The sequence below is a fragment of the Camelus ferus genome, chromosome 17 (genome assembly GCF_009834535.1).
Source record: "Camelus ferus isolate YT-003-E chromosome 17, BCGSAC_Cfer_1.0, whole genome shotgun sequence".
Lineage (NCBI taxonomy): Eukaryota > Metazoa > Chordata > Mammalia > Artiodactyla > Camelidae > Camelus > Camelus ferus.
In genome coordinates, this window is record NC_045712.1 from 37311078 (window position 1) to 37332337 (window position 21260).

At 40.2% G+C, this 21260-nt stretch overlaps 2 protein-coding genes across 2 annotated transcripts in view; both read left to right on the plus strand.

The window, feature by feature from the left end:
• The first annotated feature begins 284 nt into the window (after positions 1 to 284).
• Positions 285 to 16899, plus strand: LZTFL1 (leucine zipper transcription factor like 1). Its single transcript, XM_032459024.1, has 10 exons — positions 285 to 441; positions 5649 to 5773; positions 7905 to 8099; positions 9108 to 9168; positions 10248 to 10319; positions 11554 to 11619; positions 11706 to 11783; positions 14292 to 14468; positions 15259 to 15362; positions 16434 to 16899. The coding sequence occupies exons 1-10, from the start codon at positions 439 to 441 to the stop codon at positions 16450 to 16452; spliced, it is 900 nt and encodes a 299-aa protein (XP_032314915.1). The 5' UTR covers positions 285 to 438; the 3' UTR covers positions 16453 to 16899.
• SLC6A20 (solute carrier family 6 member 20) overlaps positions 16434 to 21260 on the plus strand; it is a 57326-nt gene continuing 52499 nt past the window's right edge. Inside the window, exons 1-2 of the mRNA XM_032459023.1 lie at positions 16434 to 16514; positions 17718 to 17755. Of these exons, the coding sequence (XP_032314914.1) occupies positions 17746 to 17755 (10 nt within the window). The 5' untranslated portion in view covers positions 16434 to 16514; positions 17718 to 17745. The remainder of the gene's footprint in view (positions 16515 to 17717; positions 17756 to 21260) is intronic.

Sequence of the window (21260 nt, forward strand, 5' to 3'; positions counted from 1 at the left end):
CTGGAGGCCGCGGCGGTAGAGGCCGTCAGGCCACAATAAGTGCGGTACAAGCTCCGAGCAATACTACAGACTCTTAATACCCTGAGGCGCGCTGGAGCGCCTGGCGGCCGCTCAGCCCCCGTTACCATTGGCAACGGCGGCCGCCCCCAAAGTCAGCGTGGCGCGAAAAGGAGGGACTTCCCGACTCTGGGAGCCAATGCGCATGCGGCGGTCGGCCAGTCACAGGCACTTCCTGTCGCATGATCTGGAGGGCCAATAAAAGTGCAGAACTGCGGGGTCACGTGCCTCGGTTCCCATTAGCAACCGTAGGCTTCTAAACAACCCGCCCTCGCTCCCCATACTCTGCGGCCCAACTTCCTTCGGCGACCCCGGGCCTGGCGAGGCTGAGCCTGGCCTCTCCCACTTCTCTAGGCCGCTGACTCCCGCAGGCCCGCCGCCATGGTGAGTAGCCGCCCGCTGGCGCCGCCCCGCGCCGAGGAAAGACTCGGAGCCGGGGCCTCAAGTGATGGCGTGTCTTGCGGCGGGTCTGAGTCCGCCCCTGGGCCTCCCTGAGGAGGGGAGGCTGCGCCGGGTGCGGGAGGCTCAGTGAGTCTCGGCCGAGGCTCTTCTGGAATAATCCTAGGTGGAGCCATCTCCTAGCACCCGCGTTCCGCCGCGTCGCTTCATTCCTCACAGCTGCCTGAGGTGCACAGGCCAAGACGCATTTCGCAGGTGGCTGGTGAAGAAAGCTGGAGGGAACCGGCTGCCAGCAGGAGGCTTAGGGAGGAATTCTCAGTCGATCCCCCAAAACCAAAAACTCCACGTTTTCACACACACACCCCTTTGGCAGTATTCATTATGTTAACGAGCGGAGGAGGGAGAACGTGACTGAATCCAATTTTCTGATATAGGAGTGATTTTAAGAGTCCCAGCCCCCGTTTTACAGCTGAGGAACCTTGAGTGACATTTCTTTTGTTTTCACCTGTTCAGAAGAGGACATGTTTTCCTGTATGCTAGAGCATACCCCATTAATCACTCCAGCGGGTACAGCATGTCAACTTAAATAGCAACCATTTTTAGAACAAAGCACAGTATTGAAGTGTTCAAAAAAAAAAAGAGTGAAACCAGGGTTGGGGCACCACTGAAATGGGCTAGTGAAATACTTCGCAACTAGAAGTCCCATTTAGGCCGCACTACGTCCCAAATGATTTCTTGCAGTTGAGCGTACAGCTGTGAACAGAACAGACAATTCCCTACCCTTCTTGAGCTCAGAGCGTGTCGTACTCATTCTCTTGATTTTCCTAAAATATCAAGAACAAGTTGAAAAAATGATGGTGATGTCACAGAAAAATTGACATCTGCTTCCATTCTAGCTTCTGTCATTCCTTTCTATCAGTTTGCTTAACGACTGAGGCTTTGGAATCAGGCTCAGTTTCTTCGTTAGTAAATTGCAGGTAAAATAAGTATACTAAGATTGTTAAAACGGTAAATGAGATAACACATATAAACAGCACAGTACCTGTTAAAATACTAAGCACTCAATACATGTTAGGTTTTATTAGATTGTGCTCGTTTTTATCATTATATTTTCTACCTTATGCTTCTCATAGTAAAACTGTATATGGACTTTGGGGCCTGGTCAGGAACAGAGAACCATTTCTGGTACCTTCACCCCCTCCCCCTCCCTTTGTGGCATTAATTTCAGGGCACTAGCTTTGCAATGCTCTGGTAGGATTCTTGCTCAGTGTTTTTAGCTCTTTTTTTAAATTATTATTTTAATAGAATATTTCTGCTACAAAATTCAAACAAACTCTGATTTCCCTATGTGGGTACCTCCCATTGTATCTACATATTTTAAAGCTGACTCTCGTATCTGCTTGTCTCAGTTAACAGATGGCAAAACTGGTGTCAATGAAGTTAAGTGATATAACAGATAGTTACATGGCTAGGCTTAAGTTTGGTTTTTAATCCAGTGGTTTGTCTGCTTACACCACAATCAGCCCCTTCCTTGTTCTCTCTAATAATGTGACTCGTGTGTATATATAGTGTATACATGTGCATATGGGGAAGCAAAGGGGCTGATGTTGTTTCTCCTCCTGAACTCAGCTGCCTGTTTCTGCTCCCTTTCTTCACCTCTGTCCATTTTAGAGGAACTTTTCTGTCTTTTGTCCTAAAGCTTATCCTCAGTTTAAGTGATTTTTTTCTTAGTCTTAGGATAGTCTTAACTTTTCTTGACAGAAGAGAAAATAATTAACAACATGAACTGGCCACCTACTCTGCACAAGGCACTCTAGGAGGAGCTGTGAGGTACAAGAAATGATTCAATTTCAATCTTACAATTACACCTAGGGGGAAAAGACAGCTAATAGTACAGAGTAGTAATCAGTCTGCAGTGGTGCCAAATGAGTAGCAGAGATGACATGTGCTAGTTTTTTGAGAATGCATAACTAGAGTTACTAAGAGTATGTTGGGAGGCTTCACAGAGTAGGTAAAACAGATTTGGTCTTGAAGGATGGGTAGGAATTTGGGGGTTCTGGAGCATGCTGATACTGGCTAGTTATATTATATGCGTTTGTTCTCATCTCTGCATTCAGTGACATTGTATAGGTAGCTTGAAATCAGCCATGCTGGGAGTATTTGCACCAAGGAAATCAGCAAGGGCTGCAAATCAGTTTCATCCTCCCCTCCCCAAAAGCCTGTTGTTAAGCATTTACCAGCACACCACTGGGTCAGATTCAGATTCTTGAATAGGAATGGAGAGGTACTTTTAGTCAAGGATTGGAGTAATGAGAGTGAAAGAATAGACGGGAAGTGTTAAACATGCTTGAGGGCTGATGAGCAGACTAGTCTGACTGAAGTAGCGTGTTCTTACAGTAGAATCCTGGAAACAGGGCTAGGGAAAGAGTTTGTGGAGTATGGAGGGCTTGCGGGTGTGGATTTAATACTATAAACAATGAAGAATGATTGAAAATTTGTTAATGCGATTTTTTAAGTAAGTTGTTGACATTGTTGTGAGATATTTCCAATTGTGGGATATTCTTGCCCATACTTACGTAAACTGTTAAAGATAACATTGTTTCTAATGTAGGTATCAGTTTTGTTTTGTTTTGTTTTTAATGCCTGGTGGAAATCTGCCTTTATGTGAGTCACAACTCAGGTGCATATGCAACTATAACATATATTTTTTTTTATTTATTTAAATTCTGCCATTTTCCAAAAAGGATTTGAAACAGCAAAGTTGAGTGTGGACTCTGAAGTTAGAGTGCCTGGTTCAGATCCCTGGTCTCCCATTTGCCACTTCAGTAGCATGGGGGGAACTTCTTCTGTGTACCTCAGTTTTCTGTCTGTGAAGTAGGATTATATTACCTTTTTCATAGATGTTGTATTGAGGATTAAATGAGATCATGCCTGGCACATTGTAACCTCTGAATGACTTTTCTCTGTTATCATCATTACTATTATTCTTTCTAATGTTCGACATTAGTTCAAGGAGTTGGCTAATAGTGTAAACCAAAACATAAGAAACTTCTTCCTTCTTGCCATTCACATTATCTAGCCCTAAGACAAAATCTTAATTACTAGTTTAATCAAATAAAGTAGAGTCATGAAATTTAAAGTAAGTACCTACCTCAAATGTGTTGGTTTACATTGGTCAAAATACCTCAGCTGGTTGTTCTGAAACATTAGTCTACTGGATAAATAACCATTAGGAAGCCTCATGATATCCTGGGTAATTTTTATTTTAATTAAAGCATAGTTGGTTTACAATGTTGTATTAATTTCTGGTATACAGCTTAGTAATTCAGTTTTATACACACACACACACACACATACACACACACACATATATATATATATTCCTTTCCACATTCTTTTTCATTATAGGCTATTACAAGGTATTGAATGTAGTTCCCTGTAGGATAATTCTTAAGTTATTAAACTTTAACGTCTTGAATTGTAGAAATGCTAAAAACAATATGGGAGAGAAAAAGACTCAGTGGAGCTGCTCATGCAGCTGGGGATACACATCTGTCAGCCTGTTAGACTTGAGAGTCAGATGCATATAGATAACAGTTGAAACCTTGAGATAGATTATGTCATCAAGGAGAGGAGATAGAGTGGCAAGAGTAAGGGTCCAAGGGTAAGGCCCTGGAAAGTACAGGTGCTTAAGAGGCAAGCCCAAGAAAAGAAGCCTACAGATGAGATCAAGAAGGGAAGATGGGGTTAGCAGCCAAAGAATGGAGCAGGTCAGCTGACAGCCAAGGCATTAGCCGTGGTACTTAGAATTGTGATTAAGAAGTTGCTGGCAAGCTTTACAAATGGCAAGCTTTACAAAGGCGGTTTGACTAGCATATAGAACGGAGAATGCAAGAGTAGAAGGGAAGTGGAGAAACGCAGTGGTAACTGGAGGGGGTCTCCGGTTGGTGTTTTTTGTTTGTTTTTTGTTTTTTTAGCATGAATGAGGTTATGTACACAGTCTTCTGTGTAGTCTGAAGGGAAGAAGAAACCTATAGAGTGTTGAGAGGGGGGATAATTGGTTAAATAAAGTCCCCCAGGAGTTTTGAAAGAGAACCAGTTAAGGCCTCATGGAGTAGTGACCTTCAGAAGGAGGAACTCTTTCAATTCACTTGTTGGGCACATGTCTGTTGTGTGCCAGGCACTATGAGAAGTCCTGGGGATACTCAGGGACCAGATGTGCATGGTCCTGGCTCTGTTTAGACTATGTTCTACAGAAACTGAAACTGCTGAGAGGAGGTAAGATGTATGTGGATGTAGTAAAGCCACGGTGAGGGACTTGGCGGGTGAAGGAGGTCATGCCCAATGACCTTGGTGTTGTCCTCCACAGTGCTGGAGGCAGCCCTGCGTGCCGAGAGTGAGAGGGAACCCTGGAAGAGAGGCTTGCGGGTTAGACCTTTGCCCCCCATGAGGAGACTATGTTAGATTAAGTTATTCTTAAAATAAAGATAATTCTGACTCATTTAGTCCCCTGCGTTAGATGTTCAGTTTTATAATTTCCTTAATTTCTGGGATAGCTATAAAATGAAAAAAAAATCATTAATCTTCAGCTTATAGTTGTTAAGCTCTCATCTGGTTAAAATCAAGATCAGTGAATAGCTACTTCAAAACCAAATATATATATTTTTAAAGCTGTATGAGATGGGATAAAGTTAAGTTGCATTAATAGAGATCCCCAGAACAGTGGCTTAAAGAATATAGTTTATTTTTCTCACACTTAGTAGCCCTCTCACCGCTCATCTCAGGTACGTGGGTCAGTGCTGCTCCAGGAAGTCATTTAGGGGCATGAGTCCCTTTCATCTTGATGCTCCCGCATCCTGAGGGCATTGTGCTGTCTGCATGGTTCAGTGCAGTCACCACCTCCTCCAGCGAAAGTGTGTGGCCAGGGTATACCCCATGTCTCAAGGCACAGGCTTTGGAAATAGCCCTCATTCTTCTGCCCACATCCATTGCCAAGAGGTAGTCACATGGCCACACCTGACTTCAGGGAGGGCTGGGGGTGTCCTCTAGTTGGGCAGCCATGTGTCCAGGAAGATGGGAAGAACAGAATTTAGTGGACATCTAGCAATCTCCACCGCAGGGTAGCCTGTATGTTTTCACTGTCAGTTCCTTTATTGTATCTTCAAGACTAACAAACTATTTCTCTCTTTCAGGCAGAGTTGGGGCTCAATGAACACCATCAAAATGAAGTCATTAATTATATGCGTTTTGCTCGTTCAAAAAGAGGCTTGAGACTCAAAACTGTGGATTCCTGCTTCCAAGACCTCAAGGAGAGCAGGTATCAGAGGATTCTAAAGAAACCCCGTGGGAAAGAACACGGATCCTTTCTGGTGGTTGGTGTGGGGGTGCTGCAGCAGAGGCCTTACAAACTGTTGCCAGGGGATCGTGATCAGTTACTCACTGAGAGCAGCTACACTAAGCCCTGTGGATTGTGAAACCCAAGAAGTCAGACTGTGGTGGGAGCAATCTATTATGGAACATGCACATACCATAATTAAGGGATTGCAGAGTTTCGAAAGGCAATTAGGAGATTGTGAAGTGCTTGTGGGTTAATGATTGGCTTGCTGTATTAAAGATTCCAGAACTTTAATTACTTGAGTTATTAATTAAACGATTAGGGCCATAAGACATGGCAATTAGTAAGAAAACACCCATGCAGTTTACATTGAAGAATTAGAAGAGGGGAAAACAGTAGGAAACCGTGAAAAGCTTGCTGACTGGTATGAAAATTGTTAGTTGATTTACAGCAAGAGATGATTACTAGTTTGGTTGGACAAATAATGGAAGATAATAAAAGTCCATAGAAAATTTAATAATAGGGGATAATAGGGAAACCAGCCCAAAGGACTGACTAATAAAGAAACATCAGACTACTTGGGCAGCAGACTTTGGCACACTTTAATGAAAAAGGCTTCCCAGTTCATAAAGTCATGAACTTCACTCAGCAGCAGAAACCATCAACTACAGACCGTTACCTGTTTGATCTATTAATCTAATCTGATCATCTGGCTTCCTAACCCAAGCAGATGTAAGCAGCAATCTAGTTGGTAAGGCTGTAAGACAGCTGGAGACAGTATTTAATTATTTACTGTATGCACTGAAGTACCTTAATTGCTGTTCATAATAATGAACTTGGGTTGCTCAAAAAAAAAGTATATTTTTAAGCATATTTGATTTGTTCTATTAAAGAATATGGAAAGATTTTAAATATATATTTAATAAGGACTTGCATCAAAAATAGTTAAGGGGAGGGTTATGGCTCAGTGGCAGAGTACATGCTTAGGAAGCACAAGGTCCTGGGTTCAACCCCCAGTACCTCCATTAAAAAAAAAAAGTATGTGCAAAAAAATAGTTAAATTTTGGGGGTTTTTTAGAGTGGTTAAATTCCACTAGATAAATGAAACGTTAAAGAATGGTAAACCAAACAATATTAACTTGAGTATGACTGTGATAAGCCTTTGGTGCAGCTCCCTTCACTGTGTCCTTTTGGAAGGAGGGAGAAGAGAACCTGGGATTGGGGCTGTAGCTTTTCATCCGCTGAGTGTGTGAGGGATAAAGGACCTCGAGGGTGGCGGCAGGGAGGGGAGAGGACTGTGTTACTGCAAAACTCATTGAAAGTAGGAGGTGTGCTTGTAAGCTATCTCAAGGACTCAGCTGCTGGGCGTGTTACTAAGATTGCTGGAAATGATTGTGGGGCTGGATCACCCTCAGTGGGACCGTGTGCTTGTCACCGCCACCCTCTGAGCCTGTGTTCCATTTGTGAAGTGAGGAGATTGAAGAATGGCTCCGAAGTTCCCTCCCCCCAAACATTCTCCTTCGGAGACTGAATTTTTAATACTTTTGATGGTGATGTTCATTTTTATGGTGTGGTCAGTGGTCAGTGGAGTTTAACTAAGATAAGTTAGGGTTCTTTCTTTTGGATCTCAAGAATGCTAAGAGAAGCAATGTATAATTACCCATAATTTTTTCATAGGCATTTACTAACGTGTGACTAGTTCGTACTGTCATTGAAATGCTACACAAGTAATACAAAGAAAGGAGAAACTACACCTCTCAGGTGACTTATGAAATAATTAAATGTGATAAGACTAATTTTAGTAGAGATTAAAGTAAAAATTTTTTCTTTGAAAACCTGAAGTCAGTAGTTTGGGGAAGGTTTCTGAGCATGTACTTAGATTAAAGGATGTGCACAGGTGAAGAATGAGTCACAGTTTAATCGTTTAAATAAACATCAAAAGTTAATTGAGTTTAAATTATTTTCAAACTGTTTTATTAATAAAGAAGATGGGATTTTCACTGTAACCCCTTAATCGCTTAAGTGACATGAATGTGAGTTTCTTAGTTGTGCTTTACTTTGTACGTGGTTTTTGTTGTTTATGCAGAGGTTTTGGATCATGGTTGTTTTTCAGGCTGGTGGAGGAGACTTTCACCATAGATGAAGTCTCCGAAGTCCTGAATGGGTTACAGGCTGTGGTCCACAGTGAGGTGGAGTCTGAGCTCATCAACACGGCCTACACCAACGTGCTCCTTCTGCGCCAGCTCTTCTCACAAGCTGAGAAGTGGTACCTCAAGCTACAGACAGACATTTCTGAACTTGAAAACAGGTAATAAAATTTGTATCCACAATTATGACCATAGAGGCCCAAGCATACGTAAACATTAGTGAATATCTTTCCTGCTGCTTTTCTTGGGGCTGGTGTGTGAGAAAATTTAGGTAGGGTAACAGCAAAGCATCCGGTTACTGAGTGATCTCCTAGGTGCCACTCAGCGTCCTCTTCAAGATGCTCTGTTTCACAGTTCCTCAGTGTTATAAATGCCTTCGAGATTGATGAGATTACTCTTCAGGCTATTATTAATTATTCCTTACGGTATCTTTGTTGGCCTGATCAGTATTTTAGTAAGTCTTTAGAGATAGGTCAACTAAGAAATAAAGATTATGAAACAGTTGAAAAATTAATTCAAGTACCAACAATTCACACTTAGTAGTATTAACTGTAGTAGGTAGTAACTGTCAGTGGGTAACTGGTAACTGATGAGCAAACTTGGAGAAACTGACCTATTAAGAATCTTAAAAGAGTAGTTACTGCCATTCACTCTATAAGCTTTTGTATAGTTAGCCTCCATGTACCTTTGCAAATAAAAGGGAACGTTCAGGCGGATCACCCCCAAACCATCTGCCTTCCTTGCAAATTTGTCATACTCTTTTTCAGTGGATATGAACTAATTCCATTTTTCCAGAGCTACTCTATTAAAATCAGTTTTCCTCAAACATCTACTAACTAACAATGTATATTATATTATAGAGCAATCTCCCTTGGTAGAACCTCAAAAATAGAGTTGACTACAAATTTCAGACAGAGCTGTATCTTCCACCGCAGTTTAGTTCTAGCAATTATAATACTAGGTGCTATGGAAGATTCAAATTTGAGTCCATCGGGTTTGGATTCTTGGCCATTGGTAGCCAAATACCATTTTTGATATGACGAAGTTCTGTTCCTCTTGCTCTCTTGCCGCTGGCATGTCATGTATTGGTACCAGTGTTTTTAATCTTGTGTGTGTGATACAAATCTATTCTAAATGAATATTTTTTCATATTTGTTTTTATCTTGAAGAGAATTATTAGAACAAGTTGCAGAATTTGAAAAGGCAGAATTTACATCTTCAAATAAAAAGGTAATTTTTGATCATTCTAAGTCCATTCCTTAATAGCCAGTATTTAAAATCCTTAAGTCACTCAGAGCATTCAGAGGTTAAAGTGAGAACCCTCAAGGAAAAGCACTGACTCAAGAACAGAATTCAAAACTTGCCTCTCAGTCTTTAAGGCAAAAAAAGAAAAGCTTTGGAAATATTTATGAAAAACTTAGTTTTTGTCCACCATCTCTCACACACAAGTGTGTGCGCACACACATGAAATCCCTGCAGTCCACCTGACTCCAGCCGTGCAGGCTCGACTCGGAAGGTGTGGGGCACTGGCTTTGGGGGCAGCCACACCTCGGTGTGCATCCTGGCACTGTGTGGCCTTAAGCAGGTTACCTGAGGTGGCGGAACCTCGTTCTCACCTGTCGAGTGGAGACAGTACTAGTAGTTACCTACTCCTCTCTTTAATCCTCATTATTTTCAGTGACCGCTTAGCATTCTGTTGTGTTGAGGCATCATATGTACTGTGTGGTTTTGGATAGTGAAACACTGCTAAGGTGAACGCATGAACATACATGTACAAAACAATTTTCTAATTATTCGTTTGGCATGTATTTCTGGCTAAGAAACTTCTGGGTCAGAGGGCATGGATTCTTTTGTTTTGATACATATTGCTAAACTGCCAGGATGTTTGTGCCAAGTTATTCATCTTTAGTATAGTCACCTAAATCCCCATCAAACTTAGTTTTTCCCAGAGTCTGGAGTTCATGTAGAAACCTCTGTTTCAGCTCCCACAGCTTAAATCCAGTTCCTAGATACCAGGATCTATATCTGCTCTGGATTTGAGTGCCTTTCTTCCCTCCTTTCTCTTCATATGTATTTTTTTAAGATACAAGAAGGATGAGTTTCATATTCGTGTCTAACTTGCATTGGGCACCGTGGGCAGGCATGGTCCTAAGCACTGGGATGTAGCAGAGAAGCAAACCAATGAAAATCTAGCTGACATCCCAGTGGATATGTTTATACTGTTTCTCCACTTAGGAAGTACAAGTGTTCAGTGATTTCACATGATTTATTCAGTGGTGATTGCAGTTTGGTTTCTTTTTTCGTTTCAGCCCATCATAGATAACATAAAGCCAAAACTTGCTCCACTTAACGAAGGTGGAACAGCAGAACTTCTAAACAAGGTAACGTTGCCATCATTTCAAGAAATGGCAAACCCTCTAAGGGTGTGTGCTCACGGCTGGCACAGCTCTAGGACAGAGAGACAGGGGTGGAAGGAGTTGATTTAGGCCCGATCCACCAAGGATAATTAGCCACCACAGTAGTTGTACTCACTGGTACCCAATGGTCCAGAAGAGGGCACACTTACCTCCCAGGGAGTCTGGTGCAACTCTTGGTTGCATGTTTTCATGGTGAAGTGAAGAGCATGGGATTTGGGACAGTGTTTATTGATAGACATTGGAAGTTTATGATCTGCAATAACAATGAAGAGATTTTTTTATTAAGAGGTTTGTAATAATTAATTACCAATATGCAACTGTTTTTCATGACTCCTGTATTCTCAATATTATGCTAGATATTACAACATTATGTTACATAAAGAGAAACATAATACCTAGCCTTTTGCCCTCAAAAACCTCATAGTCTCACTGGGAAGTGAGAACTAATATTCTAGAAACAGACAGGAGACTGCTAACCTGTACGCCACAGGGTGGCAGAGGAGACACAGTTCTGTGTAGATAAGAGCAGTTGAGGACAGACTCTTGGTGCCTGAGCTGGGCTATAAGGTGAAGACAGATTGAATTGTCAGAGGTAAGGGAAGAGGCATGGCCGGCTGGGAGAAGCGTGGGCAGCAGTCAGGCAGAGGAGGCTGGCACGACTGGAGCAGAGTGTAGACTCTCGGGCCAGCGAAGCTGCGTGTGCTGGGGCAGACTACGAATAAGACTGGACTGACCTGTGATGCTCGTGGTGGAGCTGACGAGCAAGGGCCTTTGGCCGCAGCTCAGTCAGACCTTTTGGGGGCTGGGCACAGGGTGTCAGAATAATGAAGTTTGTGTTTTTAGGATAAGTGGCAGATGATGTGCAGTGCAGGCCGAGAATAGACCCAAGAGTTGCAGCATCAGCGGGCAAGAGATGCCAGCGGAGGGGAACTTTGGGAAAAGACTGAGAACAGAGGGCTGAAAAGAGTCTGGGAGACTGTGATAGAAGAAATTGGAAGTCTTAGATCCAAAGCTGACTCCCAGGAGTTCAGGCTGGTGGGCTGGGTGAAACTCTGGGATATTACCAGTAACCAGGGCTTCCAGATATTTGAGCTATTATGTAATTTAAATTTAATTTAACATTTTTAAGTGAAACAAGTAATTTCAAGTATTAAAAATACTTTGGCTAACATAATAAAACTTGAATTTACTCACAAAGGAAATTTTAAGACTTCAAGAAGAGAATGAGAAATTAAAGTCAAGGCTGAAGACCATTGAAACACAGGTAACCAAGAAATACTTTAACAAAATTATTGAAAGAGTTACTTAGAGACTAAATACTGAATGTATTTTGTCTGAACTTGATTATAGGCGACAAATGCATTGGATGAGAAGTCGAAACTAGAAAGAGCACTGCAAGATTTACAGCTTGATCAAGGAAATCAAAAGGTGAATTAAGTTTTAGCTGTTTTTTCATATTTTCTAAGTAGAATCAAGTTATAAACGTATATGAAATCTTAATTACTATTATGCCCCTTCCATCTACCACTCCCTGAGAGGGAGGCCACCACTGTTGTCCTGCATTGTCATGTCCTTATGCAGGAAAGCCAGGTGAGAGCCTGGTGATGTCAGGGGACAGATAACGCAGCTCAGGTGCCTCATGTGTCCCAGAGCCCGCTGGCATATAAGATATTCGTAACTTTATTTTTTTTAAAGTTCTTCCTCTCACTTTGCCATTCCAATTACTGGGGAAAAAGAAATGAAAAAAGGAAGAGTTTTTAGTTAACTGAATTTGTATTGGGGGTTTTTAATATAGAACTTATTACTCAAGTTTCCCTTTGGTGAATATGATACGGTAGAATGAGTTTACCGGTCATGCATCTTCAGAGCCATCTGTATCCAGCAGTGCTTGTGTAACAGCGCAGTCCAGTGTCGAAGTTCTCCCGCTTGTCTGAGTGGAACAACTGGGTGTCACTCCACCTGCTGGAGGTCATCGTGGGCACAGTTCTGCCTCCTGTGGCCTTCCCATGGAGATTAGGGTTTCACGTCAGAAGACCACTTGAGTGAATTCTTAGTGCAGCATTGACTTTCCTAGTGGTTTTAGTGCCCTTGTATATATCTACTGAACAATCCCCAAACCTACTTCTTTAGCCTTTTGTTGCGCTTTTTCTGTGGAAAATTTCGAGCATATATAGGAACGGAGAGGATAGTGTAATGCACGCCAGGTACTCATCACTCAGCTTTACCAGGCATCAGGGCATGGCCAGCCTGGCTTCATGCTCACCTCTACTGTCCTCTCCCTCGCCCCAATTTAAAAAGTTTTTTTATTGGAGTATGGTTGATTCACAATGTTGTATTGGTTTCTGGTGTACAGCATAGTGATTCAGTTATATATATATATATTCTCATATATATATTCTTTTTCATTTCCTTTCCATTTTGGTTTATGACAGAATATTGAATATAGTTCCCTGTGTACTACAATAGGACCTTGTTGTTTATCTGTTTTATATATAGTAGTTTATATCTGCTAATCCCAAACTTTTAATTACTCTTAATTTATTCCTCCCCCATCCCCTTTCCCATTTGGTAACCATAGGTTTGTTTTCTATGTCTGTGAGTCTTTCTGTTTTGTAAGTTCATTTGTGTCAATTTTTTATATTCCACATGTAAGCCATATCATATGGTATTTGTCTTTCTCTTTCTGACTTACTTCACTTAGTATGATAATCTCTAGGTCCATCCATGTTGCTGCAAATGGCATTATTTCACTCTTTTTATGGCTGAGTAGTATTCCATTGAGTGTGTCTGTACCACATCTTCTTTACCCATTCATTTGTTGATGGACATTTAGGTTGCTTCCATGACTTGGCTCTTGTAAATAGTGCTGCTATGAACATGCCCCATGTTTTTTGAAGCAAATCTCGGAGATTACATCATTTCCTCTGTAGATATTTTTTAAATAGAAGGATACTTCTTATAAGGCTAAAAAACGAAATATATATGATTTTAAATTATTATATACCAAGGACCATAAATTTATAAAATAGCTAAATACTCCAGAACAGCTTTATAATTTCTCAAAAGTAAAACAGTTGCACACATTTTTGGATGATGAATTCATTTTAAAAGCCATCTTGGACTTTACTCCAATTTTAATTTTAAGATTTTGGCAAAAGCAAAATATGTACATGTCTTCACTAGATGCAATGAAATAAAATCTTTTTAAAGACCAGATTCAAAAATGAGTAAGGAATTCTTTCGTTGATAGTACTGCTTCATCTTCATATTTAGCAATTATAAACTATTTTCCTGTCTTATTAATAAGACTCTTTTTTTTCTACTATAAATTTTATCTAGCTAAAACAGGATCCAGTTAGAAGATCCAGCTGTGCTTGTATTACACTGACAAAGTGTACAAATATGTGCATATTGAATCAATGTAAAAATTTACAATCTTGTCAATTTAGCAAGCCATACAATCAGTAAGCATTAACTAGGCTCTCCTAATATCGTACATGAGTAAAACATGCCTGTTACATTTTTATATTAATTGTGTTAATTTTATTATTTTTCCATCTGTATCATTCAAAATTCTTAAGGATTTATTTTAACTTTTCTAAAATGAAACCTGTTTGTCATCCCAATTCTGGGACACACAACCCTGTCAGATTTAGGATCTTACCCCTCTCCTGCTCCTCTTTGGAATTCCAGCAGTTCATAATCATATTTTACATCCTTGAAAATCAATGACCATTGAGTGCCTGCTGGGTGCAGACACCGTGCACTGTGGGCTGCAGGTGAACTGAGTGTGCTGGCGACCCTTCTGGAGCTGGAGCAGCGGAGGAGGCTGGCGGGGAGGCTGACATGCACACGTGACACACAGCCTCAGCCGTGTTGAATCTAAAACAGTTACTATTTAGAATGAAATTATATGAATTTATGTATTTTTCATAGGATTTTGTAAAAGCCCAGGATTTGAGTGACTTGGAAAACACAGTTGCTGCTTTAAAGAGTGAGTTTCAGAAGACACTTAACAACCAGACAGAAAACCAGAAGTCACTGGAGGAGAATCTGGCCATGGCCAAGCACGACCTCCTCAGGGTTCAGGAGCAGCTGAGCATGGCTGAAAAGGTCAGATTTGTCAGTTCACAGTCCAATTAAGTGGTGAACCTGGTGTAATTAAGGGAAATGTTAGACAACTGCAGAGTCACTTTAATTTTTCTCAAGGTATTAGGCAATTTGTGTTCTAAAGATGTATCATTTTTGGGCACTGAGATTCTCCTATCTTTGGCACTAAAATATCTGTGACATTAAGAGACCTGCACTCCTTCCTATTGTCTGGTAAACACTTCACCCCAGGTGGCTTACATCCGCTACCCTGCACCTGCTACGTTGCTTTTCCTGCTCGTCCTTCTGACAGTGGCAGAGGGATAGGTGGCTTTTTTTTTTTTAAAGGATTCTATACCTTTTTTCTTAATTTATATGAAATATGTAGAGAACAGTTTGTTCGTTTTAGGGGTTAGACTCTTAGGATTATGGGAGCCAAAATGTAACTAAATTAAAAACCCTCCTCTCTAAATACTGGCACTACTTTGGGATTTGGAAAAAAGAGCATGCTTGTTTTACCTGAAAATGAATTTACTTTTTCAAATAGATTTCCCATGTCTAGGGCATCGTATGTTTATTTGCTAGTATTGTACTTGGGGAAATGTTACTATTTTATTGGCTTCTCATTGAAAGAATGTATTTTTTAAGTTTGGATAGTCTTAATTTTATATAAACATATTTTTAAAAAGAAATTAGAATATAATATAAGCAGAAAATTAGTAAAATTAAAGCAAAAAATATACATTTTCATCAGATTTGTTCTTTCTTTCCATAACAATTTCTTAGTAATGAGCTGACGTTTTTTGCTATTCAGGAATTAGAGAAGAAATTCCAACAAACAGCAGCTTATCGAAACATGAAAGAAATGCTTACAAAGAAGAATGACCAAATCAAAGACCTGAGAAAAAGATTGGCAAAGTAAGCCAAGCTTCCCGGATTTGTCACCCTGCTGGGTTGATGTCTGTCCTTCATTAAGTCTAATCTTGTGTCCGGAGAGGTCAGGCCAGTGGGGAGTTGCTCTGTCATTCAGTCCAGAAGCCTGTGTGTGAGGAAGGCAGAGGGGCTTTGGCCAGGCCTTGTCTGTAATGCCCACCAGGGTTTCTTTTTGGGTTCAGCAGGACCTTTAGGCTCACACAGGACTACACGAGGCTACTCTTGCAGTGCATTCTCTTAGCAGGTATCAGACAAGAACCACAGCAAGCATGCAGGGCAGCACTGGGCGTTTCTCCTCAGCAGTGTCCTTGTAGCAATCCAAGAGCTGTCAGACTGTGCCCTCATGTGACAATTTAGGTGCTAGAAAATAAGGCCCATGCAGAAAGGTGCCAAAGCCAGCGATGCCTAGAAGTCTGTGCCCCACATAGGTCCAGTGTTTCTAGTACAGTCACGTGACACCCAGGCAGTGACGTGTTGGATACAAGAACTCACTGCCCCCAAGGAAGCTTAAGCCGTGGCTCCCACCATGGATGTGTAATTGTCCACAGTTGTCCTGGTCCAGATGGAGTCTTCTTATCAGGGTCATTTCTGTCATCAGTGGTTCTGCCTGGAAACTCAGCTGACATTTTACCTTTATCAGGGTCCCAAGGGACCAGAGCTAAAAAGTGAATCCAGGATCACATTTGTCCTTAGAGAAGGGGATATGTTAACCCTTTACTCACAAAGCCCTATCAGGTATTTGTGTCCATCAGGCAGTCGATTAGATAACCACTGGATCTCGACTCTATTAAGCTGTCACGGCTCTAGTGGCAGGTGCAGAGACTGGGGGTCTGATGATGTCTTAGCAGTTATCTGCTCCATTCTCCCACCTGCTGCAGGATTCCCCTCAGTCACCCTCCTAATGCCTGGAACATATCTGACTTTTACTGTAGCAGTGATTTTAAGTGAAAAATGAAATGTTACTGGTTCAGTCACTGGAAATGTTTTAAGTAAACTCATTTGGTAACAACAACAAAGTATCATGCAGTTATGCTCTTAATTTATATCTCTTTCCAGATACGAACCTGAAGATTAAAAACTGAAGGTTTTGTCTAGAAGCTACCACAGCGTGAAAGTACAGGCTGTTTCCCAGCTCAGGCATGTATTTGAAGCAGTTTGTTATAATCCCTCTCTTTTATTTTTCTAAGATTTAGACTTTGCTTCTAATATTTAGGACTAGAGTTCTTATCTAAGTTACCTAATTGAAAAGAGAGAAACCTGTTGACTCATTCTGGCCGGGTTGTCCCTAACTCCTCTCTGCCGAGTGCCCCAGAGTCTTAGTTCAAATGCAGTGAGAGTTCTCTATAGTAAAGAAGAGGCTTTTAGAGTGGGAAGAAAGGTTTTCCTTTTGCATTAGTATAAGGAGTATGCTTTTTCAATAATGTTAAAGCTAGCATCTTTATTTGTGCATTCCCAGAGTAAAAATAAATATAGAACTATTAAAGATAGTTATTACAAATAAACCTTATTTTTTAAAATGGAATCTAATTTGTTTTCTCTATTTAACCATCAAGAAAATATATGAATTTATTGAAAATGTGAATACCATCTATTATAGGCAGCACTTTTACCAAAATTGTAATGAAAATTAACAATGCACATGAAGATTCAGTTAACTCTGGTCTGTCTTGCTAAATGCTGTGTTTATCAGAGGAGGGTCAGACATTTTTTTGTATCCCAACTTATCATGAGTCTGTATTACTGATGAAAAAGTCAGAGCCATCCTGTGTTTCTATAGTTGAGAAAGTATCTAGACAAAGAATAAATTAATTTTTATACTTCATTTTCCAGAATATTCTTTTAAATTACATGTTAAATAAGAACATTTTTTAAAAGGCTTCTTTTCAACATAAAATGAGTTATCAAACCTCAGATTCAACTTTTGAGTATAATTTATATGCATCTACAGTAATTGCATTGTCAAGAGGTTTTAGTTATATTTCCATTCATCCTGCTTTTTCTTGTGTGATTTGGGGTAAATCATTAGAAATTAGGTATCATAGCTACAGCTGTGTAAGGCGACAATACACTATAAGGGTAAACAAAATAAAGTCCCTAAAGCAGTGATACCTCAGAAGGAAAGTACTTACTGTTAACACATTATGTAGAAAGTAATTATTCCCACTTCCAAAAGCAGAAGGTCACACCCTAAATGAGCGCTGTCTGCTAAGAGAGGTCATCCCATGTCCACAAATGAAGATTTTATTTACCAAGAAGAGTTTACTGATCGGAGGATAAGGCTTGCTATTATTTTTATTCAAGCTTTTAATACTAGCCTTGAATTTGTTGTTTTTCTTGTAGGTTTTATGTTAAAATACTGAAGGAACAAATGATAAAGGGTAAGATAATTTCCCTCCAAAAGGACACAGAAGGCAGTCTTAAAAAGACGAATGAATCAGAGAAGGGAGGGAGAAAAAGCCACTAACAAGCCAGCACTTGTTGCATGGTCGTTCCTCACCTGTCTCTCACTATTCAGGTCGCTCATTGGTTTCTGTGTCCTTTTTTAAAATTTATTTATTTGTTTGTTTATTTATTTATTTAGTGTGGGGAGGTAATTAGGTCTGTTTATTTATTTATTTATTTTTAGAGGAGTTCCTGGGGACTGAACCCAGGACCTTGTGTATGCTAAGCATGTGCTCTACCACTTGAGCTATCCCCTCCCTGCTCTGTGTCCTTTTAGAGCTTTCACTGAGGGTTCTAGTCTCACCCCGTGTTTCTTTATGCCAAAATTAATTCTCTCTCCAAAAAACATTCCATTATTTATGGACTGGGATATTCTGTATAATTCAGAAACAGAATTCTTGATTAACTGGCTTGTGTATCTTTCAAAAACCGTTATTTTCTCCCTGCACATTTCTTAGTTTGATACCTGTAGGGAAGGAAGTTATGTTGAGAAATCCATGTTGCTAGGTAGAATTTCACCTTGTTTTCTTTGGTAGCAACTTTGAAATAGTCTATATAGTGTATTCCAGTTCAGTAATAAATTCAAAAGTATTTATGAAACCTTAAAACCTAACTATGCTAACTATGCCCCACATTAAGATAAAAAAATTAGCATTCTTTGACATAAATCAACATAATGATTCACATGTAAATACTTTTTCTGCCGTGGTTTTGTCATTCTGTGTGTGTGTGTGTGTGTATTTTAACTCATATGGTTAGCAAAATGCAGTATTAAATTTTTAAAATATTTTCCTAGTTTTAAGATGTATCTCATTTAACTAAGACAGAAAGCCTTTTTAGTTGATACACTTTGGGTTTCTGAGAATGTTGCTTCCACAGCCCTGATTGAACTGTCAGTGTGCTAAGCTATATACACTGTGCACTGTGGCTGTAATTCCTAAAGCTTTAATTTAGCTTAAATATTCAAGATTCCTACTGAATTATGACCCAGACCCTTTACTGACAAAAATAAAATGTAAAGGGTTTTTGTTAATTTCTTCTGTTCAACATTTAAGTTTATTTTTTCTCATTTTGTGTTTCATTTTGAATCATATTAATGTTTAATGATCATTTGTTTATGTTTTATATAACTCATTATGAGAAAAATATTGCTCTACATTGAATTTGTAATCCTATTCGATAAAACCTTTGCTATTTTGTATTTCCATTCTGATGAACTGAAAAGGGTTTATAGAGATGTTTACACCTTTAAATAGTTAGTGCTGGCTTGTCAAAGACCTCATGATAATCTTGTTAGAAAGGGTCTTACTTGGGTCCTCCCAAATGCAGACCTTAGGATAAGGATTTGGGTGTAGTTTATTTGGGAAGTGATTCCATGAAGTCCTGTGGGAGAATAAGGACCTGAGACGAGTTGAAAGGAGTACCACTAGAGGCATCTGGGGCTCAGTCCTGCTGGGGACCCCCTGAGACACTGTGGAAACATGTCCACGTTCTCCCACTGCCTGTGCTAGATTCCCCCTCCCCTCCAGCCAGCATTACTGCTGGTCAGCATTGCTTGTCTGGTGGGGTGAGCCAGACCTTCTTCTCTTAGGGGTCTGAGCCCGTGATTACTTTGCCCTTGTCATGCTGTCGTAGTGAAAGTTCCCATTTATTGTTATCCCCAAGGAGCATCCCTGTGACTTATAAAGCCAGGAAAACTTCTTGCTGCCCCATTGTGTAGCAACACCCCAACTTCCTGGTGACAATTAGTGTCAATTACCCTTTCCCAGTATGGTAACACTTTTGTTTGCCTTCTGGCCTGCTGACTTGAAGAGCCCCAAAATACACAGGCAGCAGTCATAACTTGGGATTAACTGGAACTCTTACTGTGCCTAGAAACACTAGTCTTCAGAGCCTAAAGCTGCAGAATCAAGAAGCACAAAATCCCCCAAGTAACAAAATGATGGTGAGAGGAGCCACTCCTATTTACACCCCTTGGTTCCCAAAATCATGTGATCTGGTTGTTGGTTCAGTGTATATACCACATCGTGAAGGGCAGCACCTCAGTCCCACGGGGCATCATCTGCTGTCAAGTAATTCCAACATGTAATAATCTGGCAGCTTCCAAGTGATGTAGTATATGATAGGACCAATAGACCTTGGGTCTGTGTGCCCCACTGTCATACTTCTCTGACTTTAGTCCCTTCATGTGGGTCCCTTGGTCTGATCCGATGTTGTGTAGGATCCCATGTGAGCCCTCAGTAGTGGTACTGGCAGGGGCATGGTGGACAGGTAAGATAAACCCATGTTTGAAATATGTGTAAGTTCCCATCAGGATGAATGAATCACTGCCCCTTCCAGAGTGGAGGAGGTCCAGTGTAATCAACTTGTAACAAACTGGCTGATTGTTCTCTAAAGTGATAACACATTCTGTCCACCTAGTTGTTCAGCACCTTCTACAATGGATGTTCTCTGGTGGGCATTAACAAGAGATAAAACGATCCATCTCTTATACTTAATGGTGAGAAACTTGAAGCTTTCCCACTAAGATCAGGTATAAGGAAGGGATGTCCTCTCTCACCACTCCTTTTTAACATTGTTTTGGAAGTTGTAGCTAAAGCAATAAGAAAGGGAAATAAAAGATATTCATATTGGGAAGGAAGAAATAAAACTGTATTTGTACACAGATGACATGACTGTCTAGAAAATACAAAAGAATCAACGACAAAACTCCTGGAACTAGTAGATGATTATACTAAGGTTGCAAGGTACAAGATTAATTTACAAAAGTTAATCTCTTTCTTTATACAGCAACAATGAACAAGTGGAATTTGAAATTTAAAACACAACACCACTTACATTAGCACCCCCAAAAATGAAATAATTAGGTATAAATATAACAAAATGTGTGAAAGATTTATATGAGGGTAACTACAAACCTCTGATGAAAGAAATCAATGAGGAACTCAATAAATGGAGAGATATTTCATATTCATACATAGGAAGACTCAGTATTGTCACAATGCCAGTTGCTCCCAACTTAATTTGTAGATTCAGTGCAGTCCCAGTCAAAATCTTAGCAAGTTATTTTGTAGCTATGAAGATACCATTTTGTAGATAAATGATTCTAAAATTAATGTGGAGAGTCAGAAGACCCAGACTAGCGAACACAATATTAAAGAACAAAAGTTGGAGGACTGACCCTACCCAACATCAAAACTGACTGTAAAGCTGTAGTAGTCAAGATGGTGTGATGATGCTTAAAGAAGACAAATAGGTCAATGGAACACAAAAAAGAGCCCAGAAATAGACTCACACAGATACAGTCAGTTGATCTTTGACAGAGGAGCAATGGTAGTACAATGGAGCAAAGATAGTTTTCTCAGCAAAGGATGCTAGAACAACTGGCCATTCACGTGCAACAAAGTGAGTCTTGACAGAGACCTTACACTTTTACAAAAG

Bases quoted from the DNA above. Each gene is read 5' to 3' on its own strand.
- LZTFL1 (XM_032459024.1), top strand. The intron at 9,169-10,247 runs GTAATTTTTGAT...TTTTCGTTTCAG, and splicing joins TTACATCTTCAAATAAAAAG to CCCATCATAGATAACATAAA. The intron at 10,320-11,553 runs GTAACGTTGCCA...TTACTCACAAAG, and splicing joins CAGCAGAACTTCTAAACAAG to GAAATTTTAAGACTTCAAGA.